At 36.1% G+C, this 14,171-nt stretch overlaps 1 protein-coding gene across 7 annotated transcripts in view; it reads right to left on the bottom strand.

The window, feature by feature from the left end:
* The window catches only part of PPP3CA (protein phosphatase 3 catalytic subunit alpha), a 226,447-nt gene that overhangs the window by 17,108 nt on the left and 195,168 nt on the right, over window positions 1-14,171 (bottom strand). For 4 of the 7 annotated variants that reach the window (XM_058192880.1, XM_058192881.1, XM_058192887.1 and 1 more), the window contains one exon: window positions 5,158-5,184. The exons of 2 other annotated variants lie outside the window; for them this stretch is intronic. In XM_058192880.1, the coding sequence (XP_058048863.1) occupies window positions 5,158-5,184 (27 nt within the window). The remainder of the gene's footprint in view (window positions 1-5,157; window positions 5,185-14,171) is intronic. One more of the 7 variants, XM_058192883.1, reaches the window with a different exon arrangement.

Consider the following 14,171-nt stretch of genomic DNA (forward strand, 5'->3'; position numbering starts at 1 on the left):
CTATTGGGGGCGAGTCATTGGCCCCAATGGACAGGGTACGCAACTTGGGCGTTCTCCTGGATGGACGGCTGTCTTTCGAAGATCATTTGACGGCCGTCTCCAGGAGAGCTTTTTACCAGGTCCGCCTGGTCCGCCAGTTGCGCCCCTTTCTAGACCGGGATGCCTTATGCACGGTCACTCATGCTCTCGTGACATCTCGTCTGGACTACTGCAATGCTCTCTACATGGGGCTCCCCTTGAGGAGCACCCAGAGACTCCAGGTAGTTCAGAATGCGGCTGCGCGGGTGATAGAGGGAGCCCCTCGTGGCTCCCATGTAACACCTCTCCTGCGCAGACTGCACTGGCTGCCTGTGGTTTTCCGGGTGCGCTTCAAGGTTTTGGTAATGATCTTTAAAGCGCTCCATGGCATAGGGCCGGGTTACTTACGGGACCGTCTGCTGCCACAGAATGCCTCCCACCGACCCGTGCGCTCCCACAGGGAGGGACTCCTCAGGGTGCCGTCAGCTAGGCAGTGCCGACTGGCGACGCCCAGGGGAAGGGCCTTTTCTGTGGGGGCTCCCACCCTCTGGAACGAGCTTCCCCCAGGACTTCGTCAACTTCCTGACCTTCGGACCTTCCGCCGCGAGCTTAAGACACATCTATTTATCTGCGCAGGACTGGACTAGATTTTTAAAATTTTAATTGTTTAAATTTTAGATTTGGTTTTAAATTGGGGTTTTATTATTTATATGTCTATTTTAAATATTCGGCCTATTTAATAAGTTTTTTAGACTAATGTTTTACTTTGTATATTTATGTTGTTTTTAGATGGCTGTACACCGCCCTGAGTCCCTAGGGAGATAGGGCGGTATAAAAATATGAATAAATAAATAAATAAATAAATAAATTATTTATGAACAAACTAGTGAAAATGTTTGGAGATTTTGTTAGATAATTTTGACTAGCATCTAGACTTAAGTTTGGAAAAAGTTGGATTTAAGTTAGTTCAAGTAACTGATGTCTATGGAGATTCTCAGTTATCCAGGCCATGGTTGTCCCAAAGGTGCTTTTTCAAGAGGCAAATGGACTTCTTTGAACATGTTTCGCTTCTCATCTAAGAAGCTTCTTCAGCTCTGACTGGATAGTGGGGAATGAAAGGATTTATATATTCCTTGCAGATAGCTGGATGAGAAGTGAAACATTTTCAAAGAAAAACCAGAAAGTCTAGTTGCCTCTTGAAAAGGCACTTTCGGTCAAATACCTGGATGTTGCTTTATTAATATGGAAGGTTTTTTCAGGAAAAAGAATGGCTTTATATTCTTTGATCTGACAAAAAAAATCAGCTTTAATTTTTTCCCTAGCTACATTTTATTATTTTGAATATTTTTATGTACTCATGACCACTAATTGAAAAAAATATATCTTATACGTATATAAAATATATCTTATACAGTGGGGGAAATGGAATTGCAGCCAAAGTTGTTAGTCATTAAATTCAATATAAATTCAAAGTAATTAAAAAATCCCTGTAAAAAATTATGGTTCACTTTTGATGCATTTAAAATACTCTTTCACAAAGTAACTAGACTATTATCAAATGCTATATTATTGAACAAGTATGTAATGCATGTGATAAATTCAATAATAGAGTTAGGACAGATTTATCTTTCCTTATATTTTTGCATACAAAAAAAATCTGAGAATAAAGTACACCATAATGTGTTTTGGGTTAATAGTATTAGAACAAAGAATACAAATAATAAAAAATAAATTGAGATTTCTAAAGAAATCACAACCAAGTATTATTCCAGTTCTGTATAAATAAAACATTTGTTTGCTAAACAGCTCAGAAAACTTGAATTATTTGTAATTATTTTCAAAATTCAAATTGATATTTTTAGCTACCTTTATAAATGAATTGGTGAAATGAATATGTTTACCAATGCATATTCAACAAAGGAATGATTAACAGAAATGAGATTTAATATTTAAAAGGCTGGTCTAAAACAATAAATGTAAACTAAAGTTTTAAAGACATAAATATATTTGGAAGAAGCTAAAACTGATTTTCAGGGTAGGATTGGAAAAATGAATCATAAATACGGCAAAATAACGTATGCAATTTTTTTAGTCAGAAAAAAGGTAAATAGGCAAATTTTACATAGGAAAGTTGAAAGAAACTAGAAGATACAGTTAAAAGAAAATTAAAGATATCTCTGAAATATATATTATAGGAAAGAAAGACTAAAAAAGGATTATATAAAGGGAAAGAAGGAGGCCTGCTAGAATCTAATTTAGACCGAACACTTGAAATTGAAGATACCATTCCCTTTTAAATCATGATGACTGATAAAAGTAGGTAGATTTTCTTGTGTAATATTTCATTTCAATAATTTCATTCTGCAATAAAATCTACAATGATTCCTTGGTGGCTTACAATCATAAAAATGTATCTTGGTGGTTTTTTTTTTAAACTCTACTTTCAGTAACACCCAAGAATTACTTTAGTTTCTTAGCAATTTCTCAACAATAACAAAATCTCATTATATCATTGTCCTGCCACTACCACCTCTCTATGCAGTTTGGGACAAGAATTGATAAATGCTTTAAAAATTTGGCCTAGGCTCAGATAACACTGTGAACTATTGCTTGTCATAGTGTAAGCCGCCCTGAGTCTTCGGAGAAGGGTGGGATATAAATGCAAATTAAAAAAAAAACTGGATCTCATATCTCAGTGCTTCTTATACTGTGAACAGACTAAAAGATAAACTTAAGATGGAGGAAACATGAATTGGATTATTTATTTGGGGTGGTGTGCAAATAATAACTTTTCTATTAGGGATGTGCAGAAGTCTGAATTTGTGGGGAAAGTGGTCATTCTTACATGAACTGGACGCATACATCTCTCATGTCGGGATCTCCTTAAATCAGGCCACTATGGTCTCAGCATCATCTTTCCTAATCTGCCCAGCCCCTATTTTATAAATCCCATAAGAAAGAGAGAAATTAATGCCTACGGACTAATTTCCTGAACAATTTTATTTATTTATTTATTTATAAAATTTCTTGGCTGCCCATCTTACCATATGGTAACTCTGGGTGGCTTACAATCATAAAAATGTATCTATACTTGAACAATTAAAACATAATTAAAATTGACATTAAAACCTAAGGAGAGGGTGAGGGGGGGGGAGGTAGGATCTGTTGTTTTTTGTTCAACTACCTCCACTGTGCTGCTCTGGCAGAGCCACATCTTTAGGCCCTTATGAAAGGATAGGAGGGTTGGGCCCAGCCTCACATCGGGGGAGCAATAACAGAGAATGCCATTCTCTTGGACATCGCCAGCCAAATAATTGGCCTGAGGGGACCCGCAGCATGCCTCATCTGTTAGCATGAGTGGCACAGGCCAATCCCAGAGGGGTGAGACATTCCCTCAAGTAAGCTAGACACATGCCATGAAGGGCTTTAAAAGTGGACAAAAGTCTTCTCCTCCATTGGTAATTTCCCGAGACTCTTAACTATCCAGCTGGGTTTCACATCCTACGTAGGAATTACAGGAAAGTAGAATATTTAATGTGTATATCTAGTCCTTTTATTAGGGACTGTTTGCAGAGATGGGAGGTTTGGGAGACTTAATGAAATGGGGAATGTTCAGCCAGTTGTTCTTTTCCTATCTTTCTCTTCTCTAGAACAAAGGGAGCATATAAATCTGTTGACCACATTGCCAAGGGAACTGTACTTTAAACACTTCTGAGTAACAGCATTCTACTAGAAGCTCTTCTTCATCGCAGAGCAGACTCATGGACAGCCTAAGAACTGGATGAAATTAAGCAAATAGTGATGAAAATGGGTGGGTTTTGATTTGATCCTTGTGTCAGAACTACGTCATTCTAGGAAATTTCAAATATGACCAATGATAAACAGGTGTTCAATTAAAGGGTATATTCTGGATCCTGACACCAAAATGGCTCTAGAAGGTCTATGTTGTACTGCTTAGTGAAAAGTTAGATTTCTACGCTAAGGAACTTCTATAGCTAGTGCTGCACTGTGCTGTGTTGTAGACTAGTATAAATTTCAAAAAGGCAAAGTTTCCCTCTATCATGGCATTGCTTAAAATATTGCAAGTATATAAAATGTATTACAGAGTACAACAAAACAGTACCCAATACTTCAAGTATTCAATTGGCTTGTTAAAGCAATTGGCAAATTTATGTGCGCACTAAAATTTAACACTAAATGATATATACTGAGCTGGTTTGTCAATGTGTTAATTGCTATTAAACAAGAGCTTATTAACATCATAGCAATTGTAAAGTTTTTAGGCTAAAAGTTCTTCTTCAATTATTCAAAAAATTCAGAAAAATGCCGTGTAGTTAAACACATTTATTCAAGTAGCAGTTTCCTTGGAAACTAATTTGAAATATCCAGGTGCAACCAACTTTTAGATCTCTTTAATTTTTCATAACCTTAACCAAGTTTCCATACCATTCATGGTAAAGCTTGATAATATCATGGCAGATGTAAAGACATTTTCATTTCCTAATGACATAAGTTACTATGATAAGCTGCAGTCAGTAATTGTAATTTTGAGCGAATCATGCACTGAGTGGATAGTGGAAGACCACTTAATCAAGGAAGGTGAATCTTGCTCTAACATCCAACTGGTTAGAAAAAAGTACTATGTGGGGGATTATTTGCATCAAAGCTGTAGATGGTAAAGATTCAGCAGCCCCCATTCGGCGTTTTTTCTTTGAAGTGCATTTTCACACACACACACACACACCCCATTTTTAATTTGAATAAGGTAAATCTGTTTTAAGGATGCACAATCAACTTGAACTTTATAGAATTAGTCAATAGTGATCTACGCTGGCCTACTAAAGAATTGAGCAATCTATTCTTGTCTACTTGATGTGTAACAAAAATTTCCCATCAATTATGAACAATAGGGATGCTGTTTTGTTATTGTTTTACAATGTCTGGAGGGCTACTGGATCCCCATATCTATTCTAAATAGTCATTTGATTATTATGAATTTAGAAAAGTACATATAATATAGAATACAATTTTGAGAATTTGGCAGGAAGATATGAAAATGAAAGTTTTTGAGAGTTAGCACTAGGAAAAGTTATACAACAACAAATTAAATTTAAGCCTTTCTTGACTGTTTAATAATACCTTTCTTCTGTGCATAAATAGGATCTTCTTATGAAATTCCAGAGTGGGGGGGGTAAAAGAAAACAGATCAGTGAAGATAAGAGATTTTTTTTAAAAAGAAGGGAGAACGAAGAAGAGTGTAATACAAGACAACATCAATGGGAAAGTAATACTTAAGTAATTCTGAAAAATAGAAAAGAAACAAATTAGACAGGGAACATTGAAAAGGAATAGAAAAAAGAATTATGAGAAGAAAAAACACACTTCAGCACAGCTTTGTTAGTAAACTTTGCAATAAATTAAAATGCAGGAAGATAACCATAAGGCTGGTCCACTACTGGCCATGCTGCTTGGTCATGCAATGATTCATTTAGGAGATCAAGTATGACATGTTAACCACAGGAGTTCATAGATATTGAGAAATATGTTTCTCAAGAGTTTTTTTGCCATGTATATCTCCCAGAGTAATTTATTATATAATGCTGGGCCAGGAGCGGAGAGCGTAGATTCATTCATTCACATCTGCATCAAGCCATGGCTTAACACCAATCCCTGATCTTTCTTATAACATGATAGCTGAAGGGGAAGAAACAGCAGAAAGAGGCATCGAAACAGAAACATGAACCTGTCTAATGCCCCTTAAATTAAAGACAGGAAATAAACATAATAATAAGATTTAAATCAAAATTTATTCATTTGGAATTAAGCAAACCAACTTCAAGGCAACTACTCTCAGATAAATATGTTTGAAGATCAGAGTCTAAAAACAAATTTAAAAATGCCACAGCATTAATAAATAAAATAAATAAATTTTAGAGACCTCTTTGTGTATTCCTTCAACCCATTTGATTAATTATTGAAGTAAAGTTTTTTTTTTAATAATGGACTTTATAATACTTTTTCCAGAAGACCAATTCAGCTGTTATACCCATAATGATTTGCATTTTTGTGCTGAAGGACAGTGACTCTTTGGTTACTGAATAAAGTGGCCATCAACACTTTCTGACATCTGCATATTCAGCAAGATTCTGAAAATGAGCTGCAACATGTAGAATCCTGAGCAAGTAATTCATTACCATCTAAACAACCATAACTCATATGCATGCAAATCTGGCCAGACATTTCAGGTCATGGCTTTTCTCTATAATTAGGCTCAATGACCTAAGAGAATAAATCTAAACTCTTTGATAACCATTCCTGGATACTGGGTAAAGTCTCAAGGTAGCAGGAAGGAGATTTAGTTCAAGTATTTTTACTCAGTCAAAAAAACTCCTTGAATCTCTTCAATCAGTAATTAACTCTCAGGGTTGTTATGAGGATAAAATAGTAGAGATGAATACCATGTAAGCCTCCTTAAAATCCCTGGAGAAAAGGCAAGATAAATATACAGCATCGTTATGACAGTAGCTTTGAAATATAACTCTTCTTCACCATTGTCCTACACCTAACCTAGTTAGGCTCTAACAATAGCATTTGGTATATTCAACTCTGAATTTATACTTTAGAGTGCAATCTCATATCTATGTTTCATTCTTTTCTACTTCAGTTGATGTATTTGAATAAAAAAGCCACTAAAGATCAAATGAACATTAAAAATTGCAGGCTATGGCATTTTGAGATCCAATTCAGGATCTAGCTTTGGCTTCTGTTTATTAATGCTGTAACTTATAAAACACTATTTATGTGTTCTATATATAATAGATCATTGTCCATAGCCCCTTTTCTCTGTTCCTTCTACAATAAGAACATTTGTTTGCAACTTTCAATTTACACTTTCCAATTTACATTTCTTCCCGATTTAACTTCTCTTGACTACATACTCAATGACTAATGACACCATTTTATTATATAGTGCCATCACTTATTTTGTTACACAATCTTGTGGTAATTTTCTTTAAATATTAATAAACATGTCAAGTTAGTAATTTATTCAACTATTTTTCTCAAATGCAGTTTTCTCCTTTCCTGAAAGTAATGGTAGACGTTCAGAGGCATCAGTTGATGAAAGCTACATTATGTACCATAACAAATGGTATGATATTGCATGTATCTGTTAAAGGGCTGAAGCTCTCATTTTTTGACTTTCACCCTGCAATGTTTCTTCATAACCTCATACATAGCCCAAAGTAACGTTCTACTTTTATTTATTGTATCAGTATCAATGAAAAATAGCGAAGTGGTATTTTTAACACTCAAGGTATCAAAACCCTCCAACAGGAATAATATCTCACTTTCCTTGCTATTATGACGGCAAAAGAACTACATTTCTAGCAATGTCATCTAGTGAATATCTGTCACAATTAAAAGTGTTACAGTTATATTTCAATGAAATTAATCTAAGGAACAAAAAATTAGGCCAGGTAATTAGCAAAATGTGCTTCAGCGTTGCCGAGAGCGCAGAGAACAAATCAAGTTCTTTTCTATCAAGCTGTCTATCATGTAAGTGGGTAATTTTAATTAGAACTTAATTATTTCATTCATTTCCACCAAGTCAATATCCCTATTAATTTGAAAAGCAAGTCAAACTGTGAAAACACTGTATAGGCTAGTTTTGGATACCTCGGGAAATAAGTGTGCTCTGTATTAATTCATAAATGTTATATGCTGAAGAATAAATTAAATGCAATTAGAGTCATTGTGTGTATGTATTTATGTTCGTGTGCGCATACACACACGTAAATGAAAATTCTAAAATAAATGCTTGCATTTAATAATATCTACAGTATTTACTTCTAGTCCCCAGGGTTTAATTATTAACATCTAAATCAAATAAGAGATTTTTTCAAATATATGGCTCTTATTGCATGTGTGGAATAATATTATTCCACCATTCAGCTACAATGTTGTTTATAATGCTTTGACATTAACTATTCTTAGGGCTAAGTCAAAAGCTATTTTCTTCTCATGCCATTTAACAGTTTGTGAAATTCTTTCAATCAGAGCTGCAAGTTTTATCTCTTCTTTATTTTCATGCTTTGTCTACTTGTCTGTTTATCTGACCAGATAGCTAAACTGTATGATTTTGCTCATAACATTGTGACCTCCAGTGTGATGACATCACAAGTATCTATACATCCAATAATGTGGGTGTCCAAGGTCAATTAGATAAAATAATAATAAGAACAAAAACTCTTAGAAAAGCAACAAGATGAAAAACACAAGTTCTTCTTTGGCCTGGTTTCGTCAAAAACATATTTGGCAAATCTTAATACAGGTAGTTCTTGACTTACAACCACAATTGATCCGAACATTTCTTTTGCTAAGTGAAACAGTTGGTAAGTGAATTTTGCATTATTTTAGGACCTTTCTTGCCATTATTATTAAGTCAACCACTGCAGTTGTTAAGTTAGTAACACAGTTGTTAAGTGAATATCACTTTCCCCATTGAGTTTGATTGTCAGAAGGTTGGAAAAGGGGATCACATGACCCTGGGGCACTGCAACTGTCTTAAATATGAGTCAGTTGCTAAGCATTTGATCATGTGACCACAGGGATATTGCAACAGTCATAAGTGGAGGAAAATGATCATAAGTCATGTTTTTCAGTACTGCTGTAACTTTGATCACTAAACAAACTGTTGCAACTATTTGTACTTACAAGGCCAATTCTTTTATCACAAAGCAGAATTAGGAGAAAAACATTTTTTTTGACTATAAATGGCTACTTAAATTGAGACATTTGCCTTCCTTTGTAGTGGGATGACCCCCAAAAAATGAGGATAAAGAAAGTTTAGTATTCAGGGAATTAAACTTTTTATTACAGATTTGGTTCAGAAACAGGATAATCAACATTATCTAACTAGACTGGTTAAAAAAGCAATTCTCAGCATTTTTTATTTTTTAAGATGTAATTGAAATATAATTTACCAAAGTAAAACAAGACTACACCTTGGAATTTAGTTTAATTTATTTTGAACAACATATCAGTTTTAAAAGATCTTTTGCACTCAGGACTGCTGTGAGTGTGTTAGCCAAACAGTTGACAGTAGCACATTCCTTTCAATGTGTATTCCCCATTGTGTGCTGCTTGCTCTCTTGTATTTTCTTCCTCTCCAGTCTCTCAGTCTGCAGGGAGGATAAGGGGGAGGAAAAATGGGCGAGGCACAGGACAGATTGTCTAAAGAGATCACTTTTTAAAGCAATCTCTCCTATGCCTAACCCATTTTTTCCCTATCTTCTGCCTGCTGAGAGTTTGGAGAAGAAGGGATTATGAGAGAGTAAGCAGGTACCCAATGAGGAATATATATATTGGCTGTTTGCCTGGTGTGTTTGTGGCCTGCAACCTCAAGCATGCTACGCAAACAGCCAGTGCCAGCGCATTCCTTTTGATGTATATTTCTGCTGTGTACCTTCTTACTCTCATGTAATCCTTTATATCTTTGTAATTCTTCCTTTCCAATGAATGTAAATCCAAACTTTAATTTCCTTCCTGTTAATTAATCCAGCATCAGTGTAAGCATTTCAAAAGGTAGGGAAGTGAGAAAAAAGGACAGCTGAAAATAAAATTAACGAACAGTCATAGTCACATGATTTTCCATGTAGCAACTATGTCACTTAGCTATCAAGTTGTCAGTCCCAATTGTCGTAGTTTAAACATGGGTCACCTATACTGCATCTTATTTTGCTTTTCTGTATTTCATAGGAAATACAGAATTTGCCATATAAACTATACAAAAAAGTCAGTACAAATACAGTCTCATCAGAGTCTCATCTCTGTGGGGGCTCCCACCCTCTGGAACGAACTCCCCCCAGGACTTCGTCAACTTCCGGACCTCCGAACCTTCCGTCGCGAGCTTAAAACACATCTATTCATCTGCGCAGGACTGGATTAGATTTTAAATTTTATATTGGTTTTAATGGGTTTTATTATTTATATTGTTTTTTTAAAAAATTGGGCCATGTAGAATAAGCTTTTTAACTGCTATTTTATTCTGTATTTATATGTACCTTTTTTATTCACCTGTGAACCGCCCTGAGTCCCTAGGGAGATAGGGCGGTATACAAATATGATAAATAAAAAAATAAAATAAAAATAAATAAATAAAGACTATCCAATATAGCAACCCCCAACTATAGAATTGGAGCAAAAAATCTGATTACACTGGACAATAAAGATTTTGCTTTCTGTACACATTGGGAAGTATATCAAAGAATAGGCTGCTAATCATGAAAATAATCTGTAATTTAATCTATCATCTACCATTTTATAGAAATCTGTTTTTGCAATTTCTTCTGCTGTGTATATGTTTACTAATTATTCTTGCGATTTGAATAAATAGCCATCCTTTCAAAAATGTTATTTATTACTTTGGAATGTTTAATTTAGAAAACCTCAAGCAATACACTTTAAATCAAGAAAGCAATCTAAAATTGGTTTCTTGAATATTAGAGGAATAATAATTAACTCAAATTGCTGACTACTCTCTCTGAAAATGAGAGGCAGAAAAATAATATCAGCCATTTTTCATTAGGAAAGTACAATATTCAATAACAACTGAATCATTTTAGAAGACCTATCAAGCAGTGGAAACATCGAAAAGCTTTTTTAGGATAGTATGAGGGACCATGAGTATTAAGCAGAAAGGAAACATAGCTGTGATTGTCATGTCATGGAGATTTATTTTATATTTTATGATACTCCCACATGTAATATTTGAAACCTTGTTATTCCCATGTGGGAATTACACATTGCTATTCAACATCTACGTGAAACTATTAGCGGAGGATATTCAATAATTCCGAGTGGGGTGTTACCAATGTGACACCAAGTAGGGTGTCACTGGTAGCATCAGCATCACCATGCTGATGATACCCAGCTTATATCACCATCCCAGGTAAAACTGAAAAAGGCGTGGTAGTCCTGATCCAGTGCCTGAGTGGATAAATCTCTCAAAGATGAAACTGTCATACATAGGGAACTGATATGGCTTGATCTAATTCCTCTCTTAAGAACCAATTGCAACTATGGAGAATTTGGCTCCTATATGAGCAGTCTCTGATCCATAGATAGTAAGTAGCTCCTGCTCTGGCTGATTTACTATATATGGACCAAAAGTTTCTCATGATATAAACCACTAGAATTTAGACTACGGCAATGTACTATATATGTGATTTTCCTTGAACATGTGTGGTGTAAACTGTAAGTGACTTGGCTACTACTAGAGAGGAATTGGTTTGATCGCATCTTACCAACTGTTGTACTAGCCTACTGATAGGTTTGTAGATCCAAGTGTTGATTTTGAAGACCTAAATGGCCCAACACCAATATACTAATGGGACTACTTTTTCCAAATTCTCCATCCCTTGTGAAATGAAGTAAGTGAGGCATTGGAAGCATGCCTTCTCAGGAGCAGCACTATATTATAGATCATTATATTATATTATAGTCCATGAAATAGGGAACTCTCATTTTACTTATCTTTCATATGGTAATTAAAACCATTTTATTCCATTTGTTCCATAGTGCACATGGTGGGTCTTGCCTGTCACTATAACCGTTTTGGTATCAATGTGCTATTTAGTTTTTCCTGCAATCATACTCTTATCTTTCAAAACAGGGTGGTATATAACTACAAATATATGAATACAAATAAATACAGTACTTGGCTTGCTGTAATTTTCCCTTTGAAGAATTAAGAGTTGAATAATCGACTGGAACAATTTAATGGGAGCAGAACAATGTAGATTGTTTTAGCCATTAACCAGAAGCAATAGGAACGGCTTTTCAGACAGGCTTCAGGAGCATGTCACCCAACAACATCCAGAGCAAACTAGTATTAAAAAAAAAAAAGCCCAAGACCCTGCAACTCTTTCTTACCCTTTTTTGGTTTTTTACAAATAGCAGAAAACTATATATTTTTTCTCAAGAGGGCCCAAGGAAAAAAGAAAGAAGCTTAATTTCATAACAGTATCTAAATATATCAACATGAGTTGGTGGCAATCACAGATGGCTGTCAAAGTAAGGTCTCCCCAGGTCTATTTTTGCAATCTCTAGACAATCCAAATTGTCCATATTGGAATCTGATGACATGATTTTTTGCATGGGGAAAAGGTTTAAAGTTGGTATATTTATTCATTGCAAAGTCTAACAGGTTTATTTTTTTTCATTAAAAGAAACACAATTCCCACTCTTGCCTCTGATATGTTGCTTATTTCAATTTGCTCCATCCCTTGAGCTACCTACTGTTCATGCCACTTATATTATAGAGTAGGAAAACTGTGTTGGTTAAGTTAGAAATCCACCACCCAACAGAAAGCTATTACTCACACCTGAAGTAAGGCAAACCAAACCAAACTTGGAGGATTTCTCTTTGTGAATATATGTACATTCCTAGGAAGAAGAAATGGTTGAATAGTGCCTAAACTCTGTAATTCTATGTTCATTAAGGCTTCAATATTACATTTACTTCAAAGCAGGAATATTGTAACTGTACTTGTGGCCTTAACACAGGGTTTCCCATGTAAAGTATTAATTTATATGTCCATTCTATTATCAGTCAATGGACAGCACTGAAAGAAAAGCAATTGGAAGTGAAGCTGAGCACAAAATGTCTCAAATTCTAAATAGATATACACAGCCCTGTGTTCTTTTGCCCCTTTAACTTTAAAGAATATTTTATTGTAGCAATAAGTTTTAAATATGAAAAAAACTGACTGTATTAGAACCAGACACATTACAAAACTGATTTGCTGTTTTGGATGATGTAGTCTCTTGAAATTGTTTGACATTTTCTCCCCTTGGAATAAACATATTATGGTACTGTGGTCAAGATATTATAATTACATACAAACACTGTATAACAGTTTAATATTCACATGGTGGCCACATTCATGAATTAACCTGAATCTCATATATGATAATACTGCTATATAGGTCTAGGAAGAAACTTGTCTTCTAAATTAAGCTAAATAAATCATCTATGCAGTCTGTGCCATATATTTTCTTCTTCATGTATTGAGATTCGTTGGACTAACCACGTAGTATATAAAAAAATTATGCTGACCTGATTCACAGAATATGTCCAGCCATATTGTGGTTTGTTTTATAGAATCATGGAGACTTAAAGTACCATAGAGCAGGGAGTTGAAGTCTTCCAGGCTTAAAGTTCCAAGGTTGGAGACCTCTGCCCTAGAGGATATCTAATGTAACCATCTGTTCAGACCCATAAGAAAATCTCTGATACTGAGTTTGTTTAGTGAGGTTGCAACTTTAACCCATTGGTTCTGGTCCTGCCCTAACTCTAACTAACTCTACTTCCCCTTTGTGTTACAATGGCCAGATAACTGAAGGCTAGGATCTACCCTCAGCTAGACTTTCTATAGTCTAAACCAGGGTTTCCAACCTTGGCAACTTTAAGACTTGTGGACCCAGCTATTTTAGGTAATTATCGTCCAGTCTCCAACCTTCGCTTTGTTGCGAAGGTTGTAGAGAGTGCCGTGGCGCGACAGCTACCCCAATACCTGGATGAAGACGTCTATCTAGACCCGTTCCAGTCCGGCTTCCGACCCGGATACAGCACGGAGACAGCTTTGGTCGCATTGGTAGATGATCTCTGGAGGGCTAGGGACAGGGGTTATTCCTCTGCCCTGGTCCTATTAGACCTCTCAGCGGCGTTCGATACCATCGACCATGGTATCCTGCTGCACCGGTTGGGGGGATTGGGAGTGGGAGGCACCGTATATCGGTGGTTCTCCTCCTATCTCTCCGACCGGTCGCAGACGGTGTTGACAGGGGGCAGAGGTCGACCGCGAGGGGCCTCACTTGTGGGGTCCCTCAGGGTCGATTCTCTCGCCCTGCTGTTCAACATCTACATGAAGCCGCTGGGTGAGATCATCAGTGGTTTCGGGTGAGATACCAGCAGTACGCTGATGATACCCAGCTGTACTTTTCCACCCCGGCCACCCCAATGAAGTTGTTGAAGTGCTGTCCCGGTGTTTGGAAGCCGACGGGTCTGGATGGGGAGAAACAGGCTCAAGCTTAATCCTCCAAGACGGAGTGGCTGTGGATGCCGGCATCCCGATTCAGTCAGCTGCAGC

This window comes from Ahaetulla prasina, chromosome 8 (genome assembly GCF_028640845.1).
Source record: "Ahaetulla prasina isolate Xishuangbanna chromosome 8, ASM2864084v1, whole genome shotgun sequence".
NCBI classification, from domain to species: Eukaryota; Metazoa; Chordata; class Lepidosauria; order Squamata; family Colubridae; genus Ahaetulla; species Ahaetulla prasina.